At 50.3% G+C, this 11,489-nt stretch overlaps 1 protein-coding gene across 3 annotated transcripts in view; it reads left to right on the top strand.

The window, feature by feature from the left end:
- The first annotated feature begins 290 nt into the window (after nucleotides 1–290).
- BDNF (brain derived neurotrophic factor) overlaps nucleotides 291–11,489 on the top strand; it is a 72,610-nt gene continuing 61,411 nt past the window's right edge. Inside the window, exon 1 of one of the 3 annotated variants that reach the window (XM_081166462.1) lies at nucleotides 291–1,155. In XM_081166462.1, the coding sequence (XP_081022588.1) occupies nucleotides 1,153–1,155 (3 nt within the window). In that variant the 5' untranslated portion in view covers nucleotides 291–1,152. Of the gene's footprint in view, nucleotides 1,156–1,894; nucleotides 2,331–2,452; nucleotides 2,515–11,489 lie in introns of those variants that run through there. The other 2 variants (XM_081166464.1, XM_081166465.1) reach the window with 2 other exon arrangements.

The raw sequence follows: 11,489 nt of genomic DNA, 5'->3' as shown, positions 1-11,489 counted from the left end.
AAATGAGCTTAGGATCCAGGTACAAAACGGATGGGTATACACAGGTATCCCACCCCCATCCATCCCGCCACCATTATACAGGTGTGCGAGGGTGCGTACCTGAGCATGGCCATCAATCCTGTACCTGGATCCTAGACCTAAACCCCATAGGCACCCATGCGTATTAACGCAGAGCGTTGCTTAGTCTTCCTTCCCTGATGCGCACACACGCACGCGCGCACACTCCATCAGCGAGCCAGCCATTCATATGTGTATGCAGGTATATGTAAATATCCTCGAGCACCTGTCTGCCGGTCTCCATCCACCATCTGCCTGCCTCCCTCTCGTCCTCCCTTCGCCATGCCACCTGCATAGTTCCGCCTGTTTGGCTCCACTCCGCTCGGATGCAACAAGTCCCTGGAGTGCCGTCCGTGTGTTCAGTTAGAGTGAAAGTGACACGGCAAGGGAAGGGGAGAGAGAGAGAGAGAGAGGGAAACGCTGGCTGCTTCCTTACCTGCTCCCACCAAATGCAAATCTCCAGCCGGCTCATCTTGCTCGCCTGCACGCACCAGACGGGTTAGAGCGGGCGCGGGGTGGGGGGAGGTAAAGTGAGCTGGACTTTTTCTCTCTTTCCCTGCGTGCGTTCTATGGGGTGTCCTGAGAAGACTTTGGCGGGGAACTTTGAAGCCCACTCCCCACGTGTCGGGAGGGAGGCAATTCAAAAGGAGGGGGCGAGAGAGAGAGACACGTTTTCTCTCCCCCTCCCCACCCCGCGCGCCACTTCTTTCCCTGGATTGTTCCAGCTGGGTCTCGTTGCCAACCCCCTTCTCGTTTATTAAGATCACGTAAGAAGAAGAACCCAAAGGGGGAGAGAAAACGTGTCTGTGAGCTCAGGCGTTTGCGTAAATCCGAGATCGGTTTTTAAAGAACTCCCTGCCAGCCCGTCGCTTTCCGTTTCCTTCCTGTAGCCACCAAGGTGGTGGAAGAGTTGAGGCTTGCGGATATTGCAAAGGGTTGTTATTAGATTCATAAGTCACACCAAGTGGTGGGCGATCCACTGAGCCGAGCAGAACTTCTCACATGATGACTTCAAACGAGACACATTACCTCCCAGCATCTGTTGGAGAGACTGGATTTTAAAGGCACTTCTGTCGCCAGGACAGCAAAGAAACAATGGTGAGTACCAAGACCAGGTATTGTTATTTTCCAGACTTGTGATTTCAAAGAAGATGGATAGATAGATCTCAGTAAAGCTTGGGGCTGTACAACAATAGTTCACAGCTCACCTTACTATCATCATCATTATTAGCATTATTATTATTAATCTCTCAACCCTCCTCTCGCCCCCGACGTCCCCACTCGGTAGCACTTTAATTTCACCAGGCATAATATGAGTCTCAGAGGCCAGATGAATTGCGTGCGTGCGGGAAGTGTGTGTGTGTGTGTTTAAAGAGGCTCCAACTTTAATGGCAACGCTCTTTTTGATTTAAGGCTGCGTATCAGAAACTTGGAGCGGGGTTTTTCCTTGGGAAAGCTGTTGGCTGCGCGATCCACTTTCACCCTTTCTGCTGTTGAGGATGATAGTGGCGAGGGTGTTTGTTGTTATTTCACACGGACACTTGGGGGGGAGGGAGAATAATATTGGAACGGGATGTTTGGGGCGGAGAGAGGGGGGACAGTTGTAGGGAGGAGGCAGGAGAACAAAAAACATAAAATAATGTAATGGGTGATTCCAACCCCCCCCCCCCGCTCCCCGCCGCCCCGGTGAAGCAAACTCAACATGTGATCTTCTATTTACAGCCCGGCTCTTTTGCCAAGCTCGCTTCACGTGACAGAGCCCGAGAAAAGGGAAAGAAAAGGCGAAACCCGTATCAAGTGACACTTCGTGAAAGTGAACATCCTCGACGCCCCCTCCCCACCTTTCCTGGGGCGTTGAGGAGAAAGGGGTGGGGAGGAGGGAGGAGGAGGGGGTGTCGATCAGTACCTTGGAGAGAGGCAATGGGTTTGGCACCCCAGGTATCTGTCTCCCCTCCGGAGCGAATCCCGGAGCTCTTAAAAGGCGGCTAGGGTGGACCTCCCCTCACACTGATAAGATCTGGCTAGGAGGAGGGAGAGGGAGACAGAGGCAGAGAGAAAGAGACGGAGCAAACCCTCTCCCGTCACAGTTTCAACTGCGTCCCGGTTTCTGGGCTGACATTGACTCGGATTCCTAGCGGCGGGGAGTGCAAGGCAGAGAGCGAGAGCGAGCAGCTCCGGCGCTTGGCCCCGACGGGTCGGGTCAACTCTGGGAGATGCGAGTGCGCTGCTTCTGAAAGAGCTCGCCACGGGTTGTGGGTTAGCGGTGACTAAAGGTAAGGAAAGGGCGCCGATCTCTCGCCTCCCCCTCCTCGCTTCCCGGTGTGCGTGTGTGTCCGTGCGCGCCTTCCCACCCGTCCTCCGTCTCCCCGCGACGGGGAGAGAGGTTTCTTCGCTCCTCTTGGCCGAGTTTGTGCTCTCTTGATTTCCGATCTGGGCGCGCGGAGGAAGAGAGGCAAGGTAGGCGAGGGAGAGGCGCCTGGCGCGACTGCTCACTCCCAAGAGTTGGCTTAACTCGTGGGGTTGGATCCCAGGTTGCCGGGTGTGTGTTTGTGCGAGAGAGAGCGAGATAGTGTGTGTCTTCTGGAGAGAGATGGGCGCAAAGACAGAGAGATCACCGGCAAGTGATAAGCTACTAGGAGCTGGTCACCGCTTTGGGGGGGAGAGAGAGAGAGTCAGCTCTCCAGAAACTCCTCTCCAAACGATCGCCTTCCTGTGTTTACATGGACGATACCTTCGCTTGCATTCACGTGTGGTGCCTTCTCCAAAAGCGGCTCTCTGTGGTACTTTAGTTGCCAGTTTTATTTTTTCTCTCCAGCGGGGTGTTTCTAAACCCTCCAACGTATCAACGCAGCGGAAACTCCATTCTCTTGCAGTCTTCCTGCTCCTGTGTTTTATTCCCCCCCCCTCCTTCCCTTCCATTCTCTCTCCCCTCCCCTTTCCTCTGTCGATTCTTCCTACGTAGAAATGTAGCTAATAATATTTAGTCTCCAGGCTAAAAATAAGCTGTGGAAAGTCAGCAGTTTGGAGCAGCGGGTGCTTCTGCTGCTGCTGCTCACAGGTAGAGAGAGAGGTGCTTGCTTTGCGCGCGGCGGTGATGGGGCGTCTCATCCCTGATTTCTATCTTTCCCCTTCTTAAGTCGTCATCGTCTCCCCGCTCCCTTGAAACCCCCCTCTGCCCATTGCAAGGATCCTAGCTGAGAGCGGAGATCCGATCCAGCCTCAAATCCGTCCGTCCGGCGTGGTGCCCAGAGAAGTGGGGGTGGAGAAAGAAGCCGGGTAGGGACAAGGAGGGAATGGGAATCTTCATCCGCAGAAAGCAAAGTGGGAGGCAGGCGAGCTAGGCTTTACGGGAAAAGGCAGGAAACCCCCGGCGAAGAGCGGCCTCTTCACCCACCGCCAGCCTGGCCAGGTGTTACAAACCAAGGAGGCGCGCGATGGCTTTAAGAGAAGCGGGAGCCTGCACGAGAAACCAGGGACAGCCGCTCCGCTGCCTTCCCCCAAAGCAACGCTCGGCCATCGCCCCGAGCTGAAACTAACAAGGGTGTGCTGGACTGTTGGTGCTGGATCCGGCCCTTGCTTTCCCCTGTCCCTTTCGCTCCCCATCGCAGGTTCTGCTGCGTCCTGGAGAGAGAGAGAGATCCCATCTCGCCGGCCTCGCTCTTTGTTCCCGGGGCTGCTCGGCCGGCTTTAGCTGGCTGCAACGCGCTGCTGCCTGCCTGCCTGGCGATCTTCCTTGGCTTCGCCTTCCCTCCTCCACCTCCTCCTCCTCCTCCCACCCGCTTCCCAGCGCAGCTCCTCGGGCCGCGAGTGTCTCCTCCGGCGCGATTGCGATCACGTAGCTCAGGGAAGAAGGGAGAATCCCAAGCAGGCAGGCAGGCAGGGGGAGGGAAGAGAGGATTTCGCAAAAGGGTGTGGCTTGGGGCGGGGGAGTAAGGATACAGAGCGGCCTCCCACGCACGGGTCGGAAGTCGAGGTGTGTAGGGGCGGGGGACCCGGGTGGGATCCCGCTGCCGGAGGAGAGGAGGAGGAGGAGGAAGCTACCCCGGGGTCCCCAGAGGCGCTCCAAGCGGAGCCTGCGGGGAGAGGAGCGCCTCGTTCGGATTTGGAGCTCGCCTTCCGGAGGAGGAGGAGGCGGAGCGGGCCGGCCAAGGCGCTGGAGGGGGGATTTCTGCTCGGTCTGATGCAATCCCAAACGTGCTGCAAAGGAACTCCGAGGCAGCGGCGGCATCACTCGCACCTCCCACCTGCCCAGATGGCGCGCCTTTAAATACGGATCGGCGGGGCTGAGAGCTCTCGGGCGGAGATTGGCGGAGAGCGAGAGAGGGAGGATGCGGAGGGAGCCCTTAAAGGCGCCGCGCGCCTTCCTGCCTCTCGCTTGAGCCCCTGCTCTTCCGAGTTCCAATTGGCGCCCGCAGGAGCGAGGGAAGTCAGTACTGTGACTTTCGCCAACGGGGAGAGGAGCCGTCCAGGCTGCGGTGCGTGGTGGGGTGGAGAACCTGCCTCGGTTGCTAAGGGGGATCTGAGCGGAGTTACGCATTTGGTGGGCAGATGGACCGAGGCAATGGCGTAGAGAGGGCTGTGCAGCTCAAGGAACACGTGTGTGTGTGTGTGTGTTGGACGGGGAGATCCTTTCCAAGCTAAAGATCTGCCGCGGTGGCTTCTGGTTGAGCAGGTCCTTGTGGCCGCGACATAAACTGGTTTCACGAACAAAGTTGTCCAGAAAGGAGTTTCTGGGTAGAGAAATAGGATTGGTGCTAAAGCCAGGCCAGCCTTGGGGTAGGTGGTGTGAGGCGTTCATTTCTAGCATGCCTATAGTGTTGTGGAACACTTGCCTGCATGGCCGTAACGTGGATTTTTGTTGAGGGGGGCAAGCTTATTTTTTGGAGCAGAGAACTTCAGTTACTTAAGTGTTTTTTATTGATTTAGGGGGGCATCTGCCCTCCCTTGGCTATGGCCAGGTGTGGGAATCCTCACCATATATATATATATAAGTCCCCTGAGATAAGTCATCAACATGGCCACTTTGCAGATGAGGGTGCAAGAGAGTGATTTGCCCAAAGACAGTAGTCATAGCTTTCTAAACCTAGATGTAGTGAGACTCAAGCGTGCCTGGAAGAAAAACCCCTCCCCCCTTAGCTCTTAACACTAATTCCGGATGTGTTTGCCTTGGTAGTTGGGAAAAAAATGTACTGGTTACTTTGCAGGCTGTGCAATAGAGACCCTGCCCTTGAAAACAGGTTGTAAGATGTAGCCATTATGAGCCCAGTTAAAATTAAGCCTAACTTGGAGTTTGTGGCTGAATCAGGATTTGAACCCAGGTCTTCCTACACCATGCATTTAATGCACATTTAAAATACTTAAGTGCCCCCAAAGAATTATGGGAATCCTGAGTTTACCCCTCACAGAGCTGCAGTTCCCAGCACCCTTAACAAACTATAGTTCTCAGGATTAACTGGGGGAGGCTGTGTGCTTTAAATGTGGACATGGTCCTGTGTGCTGAGTCTTTCAGGGATCTAGCAATGGGCCTGAAGCTAAATCTCACCGTTGCCTTAGGTTCTATGCCTAAGAGTCCACCATAGAACCTGTCCAGTGCTCCCCTATGGCTGCACAATGCAAGGAAAGGTTGGTAGTCTAGGGATGCTTGCCCACCATTTCTGACTTCTCTGGGGCACCTCTAATGAGCTTTCACACAATCCAGGCTTCCCTGGAACACTATTTTAAATAGTCCAAGGACAGTAAGTGGATTTTCACCCATGCACATGCAATGCCCAGACTCAGTCATAAAGTTGGAATGCTATAGCAGTAAGTGCTTCAAAGCTGTGTGCTCAGGCATAGTTCTACATAGAAAGATGCACATTATTATGCTACACGTGTTATATACAGAATACCAAAGAGTGGTTTTGCATTAAGAATTCCCTTTTAGAGCAAAACTGGGTGCCGCCTTTTGATCATAATGATCAAAATTTGGCAGGGTGGGCCAGGGGCCACGTAAAGCAGTTTCAGGGGCCAGGTAATTCTAAGGTGCCACTTCTTGGCCATCCTTGCCTTAAAATAAGGCATCTACATGAGGCTAGTGTAGATAAATCAAACGGCTTCAGTGTCTACAGCAGGCTTCTCCAACCTGGTGCCCTCCAGATGTTTTGGACTGTAACTCACATGAGCCCCAACATCATACAGCTGGGACGGATGGAAGTTGCAGTCCAAAATATATGGGATGCAGCTGGTTGACAAAGCATGATCTGCAACATCTACTTGCCAACAATAAATAGAACCAAGCATAGCAATGGAATGATGGGTCCTGCCAACTTTTTCATATTCTGTGAGGAAAGTAAGCTGTTATCCTTTACTGTGTTTAACTCTTTGCCTCTGCTTTCTGTGAAACTTATTTGGGAGTGAGAGTGATTAGGGCTATGATCAGAAACAAGTTCTACTCAATGGGGTGGCCGATGTCACAGCCAAATTGCCCTCACATCCACATACTCAAGTCATCCTACTGACTCCAGTACTTCTGAAGAAAGGGGCTGTAGTTTTAGAAATCAATTCCTAAGCAGAGTAACTTGAGAACACAACTTGTTGATTATCAATATGCAAGTATTCCTTACAGCTAACTCCTTTACAATTAGCCCATGCAATCTTAAGTCAAGATGTTTCAATTGCATTGCCAATACAATATCACAAACCATAATGAGGAGGAGCAAGTATTTGCTGTTTCAGTGCTTTAGATTTGCCTCTTAGGAGAAATATTGAGACTATGTACCAAGGGGTATTTTATCACACTCTGCACGTAGCACAGCAGTGCACCACATGGGAAGGGAATCATTTATAACGTCTTGCTAGGCAATGATAATTTTTACTGTATTTCCATACCTGGGCAGTAAAATCCTCCTCCACATGCAGGAGGGACAGCTGGATTACCAAGTTGGTACATGGACACTGTGATTTTATCAGTATTTTATCAGTATGGGAATCCTAGTTCAGGAATGGGTCTCAAAGCTCATCTGGTCCAACTCACTGCTGATTCAGGAAATCCTGATTCAGGAAATCCCAGCCTCTGTTTAAAAACCTCCAATGAAGGACAGTCCGCCACTTTCCAAGTATGCACCCATGCACTGTAGTTTAAAGGCTGGTTCACACATGCTTGTACAGAACTTCAAACATGTCATCCTTCCCCTACTGTAGTTGGTTTTCCTCCTACATACATCGCCGATTTCTTCTTAAGGCCAACCAATCAGCACCATGTACTGCTCCTAGTTTGAAAGTAGGAAGAATGGGTTTCCCCTCTTCTCAGCCGGGGAAGATCGCACGTCTGCCAGAAAACGGGGCGAGCTATGCACTTCCATAGCAGCCGCCTCCCACAAATAATGTTTCCCACAGTTCACATATGCTTTAGTCATCTGAAGCCCTTTCAGACCATCTGTTCATGTGTAGACGGAACAGGTGGATTGGCCCCGTCTTCGCAACTTCTGTGAGTTTGGTTGAAGGTCTGAAGGAAGCTTCTGCAGCATATTCCCACTCCTGCATAGGCTTTTCATCTGAATGTGGGAACTGGGCACATTCAGATTCAAGGCAAATAGAGCAGTGTAAAGAAGGCCCCTTTCACCCGGTGCTCAGAGGGGACGGTCCCTATGTGCAATCTCGCCTCAGCCTCAGGCTATGCATGAGGAGAAGCACTGAAAAAGAGTGCAGGTACAGCCCAGTGATTAAGTGATGGAGATGGACATGAAAACTAGCCCTTTGTGAATTGATAGCAGTAGCCTAGTATATATTGTTCTCTTTTTAAACTCTTTCTTCTATATTACAGGCTTCTTCTAAAAACTTGCCTCTGTTTAAAACTCCCATCTGTTCCTCAGTGGGATATGGATATACTGATGCTTAAGGAAAGAAGGCTAAGAAGCCCTCTTGTGGTCACTATATTTGCCTTCACAGGTGCTCTGGATCTTGGCCATTGCATTTCCGATACAATGGCCAAGAAGGGCTGCAGCTTAGTATTAGAGCATCTGTTTTCCATGCAAGAGACCCCTGGCTCAATCCTCTGCCTCTCCAAGTAGGGCTGGAAATGTGCCCTGCCTGAAACCCTGAAGAGCCGCTGTCAGTCAATGCAGACCAGACTGAGCTGGAGGGACCCATGATCTTCCAGATCTCTTTTGCCAGTGGAGTTATCTGTGGCCAGTCGCCACTTCATGCTGCACCTGCCACATGACGAAAATGACATGTGCAGCTCAACCCTATGATAAACAAAATGAATGTGTGTGTTTCGAGGATCCTGCTCCACCAGCCCTGTTAAGATTAAATACCTGGGTTGGCTGATATTTATTTCCCACTGGAGGTTGTAGCTTTGATTGACTGAGATTTATTTCCCAGTGGAGGACATAGCATCGACATATAAAGGGAGCTTCGTATTACTCTCACAGCTAAAGTCCAAGGGGACTCGGACTGTTTCACCCACAAGGGTGACTTTTTTTGTCCTTTGCCACTGACAGCATCCCAAATTTTGAGCGCTTTTCATTGGATCTGCCACATTCCCTTAAGACAGGCTCTGATGAGTGAGTGTGTGCGTGAGAGAGAGAGAGTGTGTGTGTGTGTATATATATATATATATATATATATATATATATATATATATATATAAGCGTCTGTCCTCCACCCACAAGCCAGAAAGAATCCTTACTCTGGCTGCTCTGCTTAGCTGAAAATATCTCTTGAGAAGCAACAAGCATGTTCCCCCTCAGTTCTCTAGCAGATTTTGGAGTCAGAAAAACATAACGGGCAGCATGAAGTTAGCATAACAACTGCCCACCCATTTTTCATTATTTCACCAATGTGTGATGCATGCTCGTGAGCTGTCATCCCTGGCAGTGCTAACATTTCCATCTGCTTACATATTGTTTCTATTCTTGTGCTGCAATCCTCGAGCCGCTTGCTCTGGAGTAGTCCCGTTGACGTCATGTGGGGGCATTCCAGAGCCTGTTTATTCCAGGGCAGCCTGTCAATGGGATGGCTTTGGAGCAGATGCCATATGGATAGCTGGCACCTCTTCGGAGGAAAATGGAGAGGGAGGGGCTAATCACTGGGCTCATGTGATGCTGTTAAAGTGAGTCAGATCTGAGCTTGGTCAGCGCTGGGATGAGACTCTGAGCTTTCTGATGCAAGAACATCCATATCTGGGCCATTTTAGCTATTAGATAGCAACCAACTTGGTCTTGCCACTTGTCACAAACCCAGCAAGAAGCTGGATGCAATCTCAGCTCTTTTATGCATCCCTGTTTTCAAATCCTCTGCATGGATACTTTCCTTTTTCAGGTGTATACTTAAAAATCCTAAGTATTCCCCAGAGGAATGGAGCATGGGGACTGACTCTCTGTTTAGTAAGCAAATAGATGCAGGACCACCTCTCCCATTAGACAGAGTGTGACAGTTCCCTCAGGCCACAAATGTTGCTGGTGGTTGCAAGGGGTGGCATGGAGATGCTGGAGATCCAGGCTGTGAGTGTCATGTGAACTGGCCTGGTGGCTGCAGGTGCCGTCACCAGAGTCCAAGTTCACCATCTTCAGAAAAGAGCAACTAGCATGTTCAAGGGGATAGAGCAACTCTTCTACGAGAAAGCGTTAAAACTTTTGGGGCTTAGAGTAAGAGGCAACATGACAGTCATGTATACAATGAGCCAGTGTGGCATAAGGGTTTGAATGTTGGACTAGGACCTGGGAGAGCGGGGTTTGAATCCTCACTCAGCCTTGAAGCTCACTGGGTGACCTTGGGCCAGTCACCAACTCTCAGACCTATCTCATGGGGTTGTTGAGAGGATGAAATGGAGAGGACAAGAACTATTTACACCACCTTGAGCTCATTGGAAGAAAAAGGTGGCTAATAAATAAATAAATCATGTACAGTATGGTGAAAGTGGTTAGAGAACTGCCTATTCTCCCTCTGTCATAACACTAGAACTTGTGGCTATGCAGCTAAGTGTTGGAAATACTTCTTCATGCAGCACACAGTGGATCAAAGATCATAGAATTGTGGAGTTGGAAGGGTCCATAAGGACCATCTAGTCCAATCCCCAACAATGTAGGGATATTTTGCCCAACATGGGGCTCGAACTCATGAACCTGAGATTAAGAGTTTCATGCTGTACTATCTGAGCTATCCCAGAGAATTCCTTCCCATGACAGGCAGGGATGACCATTAACTGGGTTGGCTTTAAAAGGGCATTAGGCAATTTAAGGGTCCTGATGGCTATGTTCTGCCTCCACAGTTAGGGAGCAATATGCTTCTGAGGGGTGGTTGTTTCACTCTGTTCCTGCCTGTGGCCTTCTCACTGACTGCTGTTAGAACAGGATGCTGGACTAGATTGGATGCTTTGGCCTGATTCAGCAGGTCCGTCTTATGTTCTTATGCTCTCAAAGGAAGATTCAACTCCCAGTTGGGTTAGCTTCTGCAGATGAAGTGGGACGGGACGCCATCTTGCCTTCTGCCTCGGGCAGCAAAGTGACTTAGGGCAGCCTCAAATCATATATACAATACGTGCAGGTGGTGGAGGTTTTCCAGACCTCACAAGCATACAGAGTTGGCAGCCATGAGGCCCACTTCCATTCTGTGCAGCAGGGACCATTTAAGCCTAGTTACATCCCTGTGAAGAAGCAAAGGATAGTGAAGTGCCAAAAGAAATTCTTTACAGGATGTTGGCAGAGCGATATGACATGTGAAAGAAGCTGTGCCAAATCTCTGAAATAAATTGAGGGTTTGCCAACGATAGGGCTGAGTAAAGATCTCAAAGTTTGGGCCTTCAGATGCTGCCGGAAAAGTTGCCAGTTGTAGTCGTTTCATAGGATTCGGAAGAGTAAACGGATTAAAAATACCGTTTCTGTTCCTCTCACAGTGGTACAATATTGTGCCAGTAGTCTCTTGGCTCTCCCCCTAATATACTCTTTAGATGGCTAGGGGGGTGTAACTGTTTTACACAGTGCAGTGGTACCTCGGGTTACAGATGCTTCAGGTTACAGACTCTGCTAACCCAGAAATAGTACCTTGGGTTAAGAACTTTGCTTCAGGATGAGAACAGAAATCACACGGTGGCAGTGCAGCAGCAGCGGGAGGCCCCATTAGCTAAAGTGGTACCTCAGGTTAAGAACAGTTTCAGGTTAAGAGCAGACCTCCAGAATGAATTAAGTTCTTAACCAGAGGTACGTTTGAACGCCCTCACGTTGATTTCCCACTTTGCAGCCCCTTATATAGGGGCAATCGTTCCAAGAAGTCCAAGTCAGAGGTAGTTCAATGCAGAGCGTAACTTGAATGTGCTGGCATGTTAAGATGGGCTCATGATGAATTCATCCTTGTTCTTCTTCCAAGCCAGCTAGTCCTCCTCCTGTAGAATCTTGGAGGTCAATAAACCTCACACCTCCTTGTTTTAAGCGACTGTTCTGGATTCTTCCTGCTTC

Source organism: Podarcis bocagei, assembly GCF_964188305.1.
Source record: "Podarcis bocagei genome assembly, chromosome: 1".
Classification (NCBI taxonomy): Eukaryota; Metazoa; Chordata; class Lepidosauria; order Squamata; family Lacertidae; genus Podarcis; species Podarcis bocagei.
The sequence above is the reverse complement of the archived record's forward strand: the minus strand, read 5'-3'. Positions and strand labels throughout refer to the sequence as shown.